General features: G+C 32.6%; 1 protein-coding gene across 1 annotated transcript in view; it reads left to right on the plus strand.

Moving 5' to 3' along the window:
- The first annotated feature begins 611 nt into the window (after positions 1-611).
- The window catches only part of LOC148284558 (uncharacterized), a 41,938-nt gene continuing 29,940 nt past the window's right edge, over positions 612-12,609 (plus strand). Inside the window, exon 1 of the mRNA XM_088238325.1 lies at positions 612-731. Coding sequence (XP_088094451.1) covers positions 715-731 — 17 coding nt within the window. The 5' untranslated portion in view covers positions 612-714. The remainder of the gene's footprint in view (positions 732-12,609) is intronic.

The raw sequence follows: 12,609 nt of genomic DNA on the forward strand, positions 1-12,609 counted from the left end.
GATTTTTTGAAATTTTGTACTTACTAATTATTCAGTGAGTTTTTTTTTGCTGATTGGTAAATTGGCTACCTGTAAACTGAAAATCTATCACAACTCTCTAATTATTAGTGGATTCGGAAGAACTAGTGACGTCGTTCAAAATACTTCGTTTTTATTAAAACAATTTCGATTTTTTTTTCATAAATTTTCAAGGAGCTTCGTCGTACAATTTAAGCATTTTAAAACATTTTTTTAATCCAATTACCCGTAGCATTGAACTTCCTCATTGAACGTTTTAAATTAAACATAAAAATACACACATTTTCCTTATGAAAAGATTTTATTTCATGGACAGTTGGAAATAACTATCTTAAATTCTCAGTGTAATCGGGGCCCTGATGATGGATTATCAGAAACAAGTATATTAATTTTCAACATTTAATTCGTATGTGGCCCAAAAACAAATAATTTCATTTTATATTTTCAATCATATTCCACCCAGCAAATACCAGTATAAAAATGTAATATTTATATTATATTTATACGTGTTTTTTTCACTAATACGCTTGAGAAGCGTCTTCTCCCTGCGCGCTGACAAGTCTCTTCCATCGTCAGCTCGTGGTCGCGCAGAACGAGAGCTGCACGAAATGATAAATAGAGATGCAGTTCGGCCGCCCGACCAGTCTTGCTCCCAACTCAGTTCGCCACTCGCGCCCGCTCACCACCTGACGAGACATGAACCGCACATTACTGTGAGTCTATCTTACGTCTATACCACTAAGCTTTCACTCTCATACACGATCTGCCATGATGATCTAACTGACTGTGCTCCAAACTCAATAACAAAGAAATCACAACCGCGAATTTACACACATAAACAACAGTGAAATGTGATAAAATTGACAAAAAATCGAATGGACCATTCAGCCTGGATTGATAAATATTCAACAACCTTACTAACACCTCTTTATCCCGTGTTTTGGTAAGCGGCCAGTCTCTCTATGCAGGTGCTTTCGTGAGTGGGTCATTCGATAACGGGCTCCCTGTAAATGTAATCTTCGAATTTGAATATGTAAAGGTTCATTGTTGCAAGATACGTTTAAATTAAAATGCTGTTAAGTTGTTTAATATCAGCTCATATTCACTATTGCGACAGACATAATACATAACAAGTCTCGGAGCAAAATGTTCGCAGTACACTTTCGCCACCTTATTGAGCAAGGCCATTATATTTTGATGACCTGATAATTTGGTAATACGCTTCTTAAGTAATACATAAAAATTCAATGCTTTATTAAACCTAGGACCGCGATGATAAAATACTTGGTACAAACAAAATACGGTTAATCATTATTCGCACCCTTTAAAAAATAACAACATTCTATATTATACACTAATAACAATGTGCACCAACGATATATTTGATTTGAAGTTCATATTGTTGAAAAAACTCTGTGATTGGCACTGAAATGCACCATACCTATACAACAATAAGAATTAGGATTTTTTTTTAAATTTAGAGCGTAAAACATGCGAACCTTAATCTTTAAAAAATCTTACTGGTTTCAGCAGATTCTGTGATCAACTAATACTTGTTTGCTATACAATGTTCATAATTAACTAATTGCGAATTAATTACTCTCAATATTTACATATTACATGATTATTATTAATAAAATGACTTCCGGCATTGTGGATTTAGGTCGCCATCTGTGGTATTGGTTCAGTAAAGTTTTCACACAAAACCGGCTTTACAATTACTAGAACAGTTGCGAAATAATATCTGAAATGTACAAAATTGCTTTGTCTAACACTGGCCTAACAATTGCATAGGCTTTGGTAACCAGCCATAATGTTGGCGGTGCTATATTATGTTCGAGAAGTAATTATAGATTTACATCACAACCCGGATCGGTGCGGACACTTAATCGGTGGAAAATTGACGGAAAGAAACTGCAGAGTCTCGCCTTTAATGCCCGTCGCATTCGGTCCTCGCGGCTTTCCGCCCTTCTCCCTTCGTATCTGAAGTTATTAACATTATCTCGATCACCTTTTTCAGGGATTAGTTTATTTGAAAGTATCAATCGCGTCAAGGAAGCGGAAAACGAAGTGGTCTTATAAAGATATCTGCACCGTCTGCATATAACCACTTAAAACCGGTACTAATGGTATTGTAGAACTTTTTTGAAGAAGGCCTGATGTACAATCATGTCTTCCTTGTCTAAAATAGTTGCGTTTTTACAAAATATAATAATTACATAATATTTAATCGCTTATTTTCACGATTTTTAAGTTGTTCTTAATTATTGTGTTCGTTTTTACTAATAGGGGAAATGCCAATTTAACTCCTAAACTGCATATAACGCTTACAAAAACAAAATAAAATTTTTAGAATCATTCACGATCGTAACAATCTCACGTAGATTTTAATGTCTAACTTAAAAATGTATTTTAGTTTTGTATATTTTTCACGTAAACAATAAATTACATTTCTATGTACTAACAATAATTTTAGATTATACATAAAATAAATTGAATTAACAAATAATATAAATATGATTAATTAATGCATTTATTAACATAAAATTTGTTATAATCTCATGATTTATTTCGGTAAAGAGAAACGATAGATTTTATTTTTCATTTACTCTTAATTTTACAACTTATTGTGTTGTGTTTTTTGTAGGTAAAAGCAACAAATCTGTGGATTGAAATACTAAGTAATTTTTGAAAAAATGTTTATTTCACAAAAATAAGAATTCATGTTATTATAATACATATATTTTATGCTCTAGAACTCATACATGGTTGACGTCAATGAAAAGTGGTAAATCAATCAATTTAAATTTTTGTTTCACATAATACATTCATCACAACATTTTTGGTTCATTTTTCTTCTGAGAGCTTTAAAAAATCACCGAGGTTGTGTTATCCAGGAAGAACTACGATATTTTCAATATTTAAATCAAAAACTTATTTAAGTAAACTAATTTTATAATTATTTTTCTTAAGATAAAAAATTGGACAATTGTTTCAAATTATTATAATGGCTAATTACCATAAATGGTAATAAAAACAAATCCGTCATATTATTTTCACACTTCCTCCATAACTCCTTACACGTTTAGAGTGCACGGTGAAAATATCTAGAAAGTGACGTTTTTTTGTTGCAATTTTAAATTTTTTTTTTTGGTTTATTCTACAAAATACAAAAGTTATGAGGAAATCTCATCAGTGTGTTTTGACCGAAAGTTATCGACGTTTTTTGGAACCAATAATGTGGCAGAAGAGTGAAAAAATAGATCGGAGTCTGAACTTATAATAATTATTGGCAAATGACTGTTAGAATAAGGTAGGGATAATTATGGTGAGAACACATTCATAAAAACAAAATAATCTTCATCTCCCTTTCCGCATCCAGTGGTGCATAGGACTCTGCATCGATGAACTAAATGCAGCGTAGATTAATTATCTGGTACAGGAAGGTAAGGTGATCAGTCTTATGCCCCAGGATCAATAATTTTTTTGCATTAAAAAAAGTTAAAAACCAAATTTTATGTCCACCCTGCCAAGAATCACACCCACGACCTTATAATGGTAGACGAACGCGTCAACCATTACACAACGAGGCAGACTTATCTTCACTCGATTTCCATATTCAGGACTTTTCAACGTGTTGGCTCTTTGTAAGCTAGCCCTTTGGAAACGGCCGAAACAAAAGCCGCCGGGCTAGGTCAGGATAGGTTGGGAAAAGTTTAATAATAAAATTAAAAAAATAAACAGTTATTTTGCTTAACTTATTAAGTAAAGTTAAGGATTTATTATTATATATTGGATTCAGTAAAGTAAGAAAACTTATTTTTTTAAATAATTAAACTTAACCCAACCTGTCCCAACCTAACAACATTATATCACAAAATAAAAGGGAAAAATAAAACTAATATTATTATTGTATTTAAATTAAAGAGGGTACGCGACGTTCAACCATTTCGTTGAATGTTCATTCAACGAACGGCCTAGACATTCAGTTGAATGCTGGAATTTAATTAACAGCCTAGCCGTTCAGTTCAGTAGCTGATTTAACTACATATTTGGCGGCGACATATGCACTAATGATGTAATCAATAGCATATATAAAAATATACATATCAAAATGCACACTTGAGGAAAAATGTAATCGCAACGTAAACATGATGTTTTACTGAATTTTTCATATTGTGTTATTACGAAAGGGGGATTTTAAAATTTTTATTGAATATAAAAATAATATCATACTTTTAAACTATAATTGTACTTAATATTTTCAATACTAATCACTTGTAACCCAAATAAAAAACGATATAAAATATATATCGAGAAATATGACTTGATGAGATTGACAAATCGGGTTTTTTTTTCTGTATAAACCTATAGGTACAAATCATTATTTTAATGAATTGGTAATACATTTACAACTTGTTACATTCTCAACTGTTAAGGATTTGTATTATTGATAAGATCTAATGAGGTATTTAGATTTTGTTTCGAAGGTCATTTTATTAGGAATATACTTACAAGTATGAGGGATTGTTTTTTGTTCTAGTGCCCGAATAACCTATCGAATTAAATACCCTTTTATGAGTATAATGTAACTTCAGTACGTAACATTAGAATATTGCGAATGAAACCCATGGTCTTTATTTGTGTATAATAATGAAATCTCTCAACTAGACCCTTAAATAGGCGTTCATACTTTTTATTTAGTTTGAGCAATTGAGTAGTTTGATAAAAAAAAACAATTCGTTAAAATAACTGTGATGCGAAAAATAATCCTTATAAGATTTCATCTCAATAAACGTATATCTCTATGGAGATTAAGGATATTAGGAGATACGGAAGTATTTACAAGGCTTATGACCTACCTGTCATTGGTAGGTTCAAGTGATCAACGTATACATTGTGCAAAATTTATCCTTCAGCCAATATATTTTTTTTGTTTGGAATTTTTTTTGGTGCATTGCAAAAATGCACCATTAACGCGAGGATACTAAATAGTCTTTGAAATTTGAAATTGAATTATTAACCTTTACATCGTCCGTAAACAATACGATTTACTGCAGGTTTGGTTGTAGTCGTTAAAGCGCATCTTCTTAGCGCCTTTACTTTCAGAAAGTACACCACGTACCTACTTCAACAGTCTCGTTCCCGATCTCGAGTCACCGTAATCTTGTACCTGTTAATCATTGAATTCCTTTGGTGAGAAGTGCCGGTTTTGTAATATTGCGCTAACCACGCGACTCCGACTCGACACATTTACATAAGTATCGGCGCTGATGACGCGATGACCGGTGACCGGTAGCGTCGGTCGCACTTTCTTTGGTTATTCCCCGAGAGTTTAAGCATGAGCGAATCGTAAAATGACCCGACATCCCCGTCTTCTCTTCAGCCAGAAAGGCGGAAAGCTAAAGTATAGGGCGCTGCTCAGCTCGCTCGTCGAGGGGCACTGCGGGAGACGTGGAATGCGGAGTCGGTGCGTTCACGACTAATTTTGCTGTCGAGGAGCACCGAAGTGTATCTCGCTTCCCTCACTTCGGGTGATAGTAAATACCATCGATGCAAACATTAGATCACCCAAATTACGTGCACATTATGCTGGGAGATAAAAAATACGAATACATTAGAAGTTGCAACAACACTCCAGCACAAAAAGCGGCGTCGCGACCTTTAGAGGTACGTAACGCGGATGTGGATATCGGTAAATAGAATGTTCTCTCGGTGGTGGAGGGAGCAGACAGTGCAATGGAGGTTTCGCCGGCACTTGCGCATGCAGCCTCGTGCTGGCGGCGAGTGTAGCGGATTCCATCTGGAATCCTGACATTTTCTACGCGGCTTAGTATTCCGCTCGAGTGTCGAAGCCGCGTGATCCGTATTAACATTAGAGGGGTAAAAGCAGCAGCGACGTTAAAGAATTCAGATACGTACATATATTTGTTTTCAATCAATTAAAGAGCGCATTCAAAAAGTCAAGCCTGTGAACCGTAAACCGGTTTTTATATTACAAATTAATTTTTAATCGTTCTACTGGCGATTAGATATTATAATGAATTCAATCCGGCTAGATATTTCTACCGGCGGCGCGCGGCGGGCGCTGGCTAGGCACTCGAAAGCGAGAGTGTTTAATGTCAAATTCTGTCTGTAATAAGCACTTGTTAAACACCTTCCCGTTATTTAATGGTTGGTAAATATCGGTTACTAATAATCGTATTTCCCAAACCGCAGCTTCAAGGTAATCCGGTTGAAGGCGTTCGCAGATCCAGTACTCGTAGATGGAATGAATCAGATACAAACGTTAAGTTAATTTATGGTACTTGTTGCGCCGGTGTAGTTCGCCGTGGAATGGACAAAAAAGTGTTATTCCGTGAATTATTATGCACAAGGATAGCACCGTATGCCAATATATACACTCTGTAATATAGTATACACCCAAGAGCCAGCACTCTCACGCGCGCCTTGTCTTGCCTTGCTTTCAACTCTTGTTTTATTTACTAACGGAATTTCCATCTAAATCGTAATGACATTGTCGCTAACGGAATACATTATATCGTTCGTACTTTTACCATACACTTATTTGAATACATTAAATATTTACTCAGGTAAATATACTACAGTACATCAATGATCACAACTTAACATTCTAAATTAACAAAAACTCGTAAGAAATAATTGTACATTAAGACTAAACTTTCAAATATTTTTTTATAAAATCGATAAAATAATTGAGAAAATAATTAACATGACCCTGTTTATGCAAACATGGGTGGTAGAATGATTTATTTTGAAAATAATGAAATTAATGCAACTTTTTAAAAGCGCTTCGATAATTTATTTATTGTAGAAAAATATCTACCAATTTCACATTAAAAACAGACAATCCACTTATATTTACTATTTGATGTCACAAACATATTAATACTTATGCCCACGCACCCTCACATACTTACTCACCCTCACTATCATCCACATTAATGAGGAAGTTCTGTGCTACGGGAAATTGGATACAAAAAATACTTTCATACACGCGGTAAAAAATAGACCGTTTAATTGTACCGCGAAGTTTCTCTAAAATGAATGAAAAATTAATAAATGAACTACTTTAAATAAAGTCATAAGTTCTTCTAAATCAACCAACAATTGATTGAACAATGTTAAGATTTCCGACACTCCATTATTGGTTCATTTAGAAAATTTCCGGTTTCCGGGAAGCCAACCTACTAATCAGGAAACTCACCGAAGAGTACTAGGGATGTTACGCACTGAGTAATTTAAAAACTACAGAACTAAAAACATCGTAGCGAAGATAATATGATAAAAAAAAAAAAAATGTTTAGTTGACAGTCTATTTACAAATAAAAAAATATATATAAAAAAACGGAACGTTCTCGTTACACTGATCTTGGCATGTTGTAAAAGTTATCCTCGTAAAATGTATTTGAGACGAATTTTACATTTATTTTATTTGTTTATCGATATATTGCAACCATGGCGAAGTTTTTTTTGTTTTTTATCGGAAAATAAAATTGGAAATTTAAATAAAGTAAATGGATACAGGACATAAAAAGAATTGTAGCATTAATTACAAAAAACATACATATATACATAATTTTCCACATTAAAGAACATAAATTATTGATCAATACAGTATATACCCAGTAATAAAATAAAATAAACAGCGATAAAATATGCACAATGCCAAATACAGAAAAGAGAGCACACGATCTACCGCATATTTTAGTAAAACACATTTATTGCACGACATAATAGTGTGTATGTAGGCTTTAGACACATATGCGTTAAATTTTAATTTAAATGTTCTTATTAATCCTTAAAAAATTGTTTAACACTTATAGTGCATTTACGTAGAAAATATTTATGTTGTATAATGTTTATATACTTGAGTAACAAATATGTAAGTGCAAGGTAGCACAAAACCGAAAACATATTTCCATATGTTTTTATAATAATATAAAATAAATATTTGGATCTACTCAAGATACTGGTTGTTGAAATTTCAACTTTGTTTGCTTTGAACGAGTTGACAAATAATAAATATGTTGAGTTTTTCTACTGACATTTCATGATGTAACTGAAATTTAATTGAAATTATAAATATACGCTCGTAGTTATATTCTACTTTTATTTATAATTTTTACCAGTGAACGGGTTTCTTCGTGACCGAGATCGTCAATTTTCCATGTTATATACAAGTGCAAGCAGGGGTTGTAAATCTCGATTTAATATAATTATGGGAATAAAAGAATTTGAAACAAAATAATTTAAGTTAAAAGTAATAACAGTTTTATGAATTTAAGTTTTGTTGGAATGTATTTAATAAAACAGATTAAAATATAAAATTTTATGAAGTTTTAAAATAAGAATGAATTGGAATTAAATGCATATAAGTTTTATAAAAAACTATAACAGGGGCCGCTGGTTAGTAGTTTCTTCGAAAGTGAAATAAAACTATATACTATATTAAATCCGTTCAACATCGATTTTCGAGAAATATGGGCTGGAGGTTGGGCTTATCCAGAAACCAATATGCGTTTAATGTGTTAGAAACTAGCTTAAATATATCTTCTCTTCAAGACCGTCGAAATAAATCCGACCTTCTTGTCATATTTAAAATTCTCAACTCACTCTTTGATTTGCCTTAACTACTGAGCTCAATAAAATTAAATATCCCAACTAGAAACCTCAGACAAAACTTACTCTTTCATACCAATAATCTATGGTTTAATTAACTATGGTTTTCATTCCCCTATGCTCAGAATTCTTAGGTCTGCCAAAAAACATACCATTCTTGATTTCTTTGATAACAAGTTGTCTTCTTTCAAACGATCACTGAATCAAATTAAATTATAAACACCTATCTCCCGCTTCCACTCTCACAAAGTCTACTACATACCGTTGTGTCTTTCTACTTTTCTTTACAATAAATTTCTATGTATAAAGATGTCCTTAAAAATACCCATTGGGCGTTTGTATAAATAAAAAATTTACTTATTTTTATTATTAAAATTAAGAAAAGGAAAACATTTAGATTATTAATTTCTTCGCCATAAATCAATAAAAGTAAATTACAGTGATGATTTTAAATACATATATGTATATATATATATATATATTTATATATATATATATATGTATATACGTAAAAATGAATTTGAAATTTCAAAAACAGGTAAAGCTGTTTTATATTGTAATGCTTTCAATACAACCAAACAGTAAAATATTTAAAAATCAAATGTACCTATAGTCCTTAAAATATTGCTTGATTAGAATGACAGCTGTCAAACTAATTTCATTAGTAATGGGAAATTACTGATCACTGATCAAATCAATTTTATCAGTTATGTCATGCAATCATGAAACTCTGATTCCGAAAATTGATTTAAAAAAACGCAAAAACAAGCCTATTATAGTGTGTTGAATACAATTATTTACCAAAAATAAGACATTTTTACTTTTTCCGTGAACATTATCAAACGAATTATTTTTTTATTCGATCTAATTACATTGATCAATTTGTCCCATCTCTAACGTTTTTTGCAAAATGATGTAACCTTGTAAGAGCGGCGTTAATAATTAGGTTTATTTTAGTTTTTTTATTTTAAAGCTGATTTTATATATTTATGTTGATTTAAATTTTAAAGAATTGTATTAAAAAAATAAATTAACTTACCAAATACGAATGATTTTTCGTGTTTCAATATAAAACACTCCTTAGACGTTACTTCAAAGTTATGTCGTCAGTTTTTCTGACAATTATCATTCTAATCATCTTACATTTTAAGGACTATATTCCTACCCATATACCTACCTACTCGATTGTCAAAATAAGTTAAAATGATGGACATATTAAATTACACCATTTTTGGTAATTGAAATTTATACTTATGCATTCTCAATAAAACCATGATTACCATTTTGAATAATCTAGTAAGAAAACTTTATTAATTATGATAACTTAAATAACCTGTACATTACAAATTTCTTTTACTTTTGATGTCAACCGTAAGTGTGTATTTTCGTTGAGCATACATTATGTAAAAATACAATTAATTGGGTAATTTATTTTTTCTAATATTCGTGATGCATCGACTCTTGATTGTAATGTATCCCAGCTTAAGGCCGCGATATCTCCTAAACCGATTAAAACAGTTAGGTATTTTTGGTACTTCAAATTCGGCTGTCAACGCTCTAGACCAGGGGTCTCCAAACTTTGAAGCCGTCGGGCCATGATGATTTTTTCAGTTTGTTCCAAGGGCCAAACCAGTTTTAATTTTTCTGCCCTTAACTATATTTCTAGACTAGAATAGTCGCAAAGTGCGCGATCTAAGTAAACTTACGCTTTTTTGCATTTCAATTATTATTGTGTATTGTGACACTTAACGACATCTAGTGGCGAGTAGTGGCACTATGTATTGTACTATCTATTTCAGCTACCCGCTAACAGGTGGCATTAGTCGTAATTAAATATTTGGAATTACCGCGTTGGTTCGAGAAAGTTCTGGTTCTGGCTACTGTATTCTGATCGCTTCGATATGGCAGTAATTGCATATAAAAATGCTAGCGGCGCAACCGCGAGTCAGTCTGCGTAGGAAAGATGAAGGAAAAGAAACTGTCTATTGTGAAATAAACTAACACCCGTGCATAAAAGTATTTTGATTTGACTTATTGTTTTTATGTGTGATTTGTTAGTATGGAAAAGAAGCGAAAAATCGACAGTGAATGCAGAACGTTCCAAGATAAATGGAACTTTCAGTATTTTGTGATTGAGTCCAGTAATAAGGCGCTATGTTTAATTTGTAATGAAACCATAGCTTTTCTCAAAGAATATAACATTAAACGACTCTATGAATCGAAACATCTTCAAAATTACTCCAAGTATACAGGACTTTGCGGACTGAAAAATTTGAAGCTTTGAAACGCGGACTCAAATCGCAGTAATCTTTGTTTACCAAAGCGAATATTAAACAAGAGTCTGCAACTCGCGCCAGCTTTCGTGTGGCTCTTGAAATCGGAAAACGTGGCAAACCATTCACCAATGGAGAAATGATAAAAGAATGCTTGATTGCAGTAGCCGAAGAAATATGCCCCGAAAAGGTAAATTTATTTAAAAGTGTCAGTTTGTCAGCAAACACCGTAAATCGGAGGGTGCAAGACATCGCAGAAAATATATCATCTCAACTGTCTGACAAAAATGGACATCATGAGTGGTTTTCTCTAGCATTGGATGAGTCAACGATGTATCAGATACTGCTCAGGTGTTGATTTTTATTCGCGGAGTAGATAAAAGCTATGAAGTGTATGAAGAACTTCTTGATATTTATTTATTAACGGACATTGTATCCATGTATACAATTTATAAGGTTTAAATATTACAATAGAAGAGAATAGTTTAAAACATTTTTTAAAAAAAGAGAGAAGCATTGACAAACATAAGGGACATCGACATATTGATAGTATTCACGGCATGACAACTGGGGCAGATATTTTTAAGGGAGTTGAAAATGCCATTAATAAAAAGAACCTTAGATGGAAAAATTTGAAATCCATTACAACTGATGGAGGCAAAAATATGTGTGGTAAAAATAAAGGAGTGGTTGCACTTGTGTCAAAGGTTGTAGAAAATGATGGTGGTTCAAAACCATTAGTCTTACATTGTATCATTCATCAACAGTCCTTGTGCGGAAAATGTTTGGATATATCTGAAGTTCTAAAACCAGTCATATCAGTTGTTAACTTCATCAGATCCACTGGGCTGAATCACCGACAGTTCCGCGAGTTTATTCAAGAGATTGGAGAAAATGACTTACCATATCATACTGCCGTACGCTGGCTTAGTTGCGGAAAAGTCTTAAAGCGCTTTTATGAACTTCGAGCAGAGATCGATTTTTTTTTAATGAGAAGCAGCGCCCTTTTGCCGATTGAGAAAATAGTGAATGGATGTGGAAGTTAGCATTCTATGTCAATTTGACAAATCATATGAACGAACTGAATTTGAGATTGCAAGGAGAAAATCAGCTTCTTTCTGATGTATACACCAATATCAAATCCTTCAGGCAAAAAATAATACTATTTCAATCGCAATTACGTAAAAAATGTTTCACACATTTTAAAACATGTGAAATATTCAGCCACAATACAGAGACTGAATTTCCCGTCGATTTTGCAATCGAAACTTTGAGTGCTTTGGAAATAAATTTTGATACTCGTTTCTCAGATTTTGATGTCATTGCGAATGAAATTAATCTTTTTCAAAATCCTTTTGATTCTTACATTAAAACCCTGGCTCCGGAAGTCCAAATGGAAATTATTGATTTACAGTGCAGTGATATGATAAAGAACAAATATCAAAATTCATCTTTGCTGGAATTTTATAAGAGCCTTCCACTGGAACAATTTGATAATTTGCATAAATTTGCTCGTGGGTTGTTTTCTGTTTTTGGTACTACTTACTTGTGTGAGAAAACGTTTTCCAAGATGAAGTACACACAGAATGTTTACAGATCTCAATTAACCGATGAGAATCTTAAATCTCTTTTGATAATTGGTACAAGTAAAATTGATCCACAACTACAAACTGTT

Source organism: Micrasema longulum, unplaced genomic scaffold (assembly GCF_059751315.1).
Source record: "Micrasema longulum isolate JH-2025_06_02 unplaced genomic scaffold, ASM5975131v1 h1tg000110l, whole genome shotgun sequence".
Lineage (NCBI taxonomy): Eukaryota > Metazoa > Arthropoda > Insecta > Trichoptera > Brachycentridae > Micrasema > Micrasema longulum.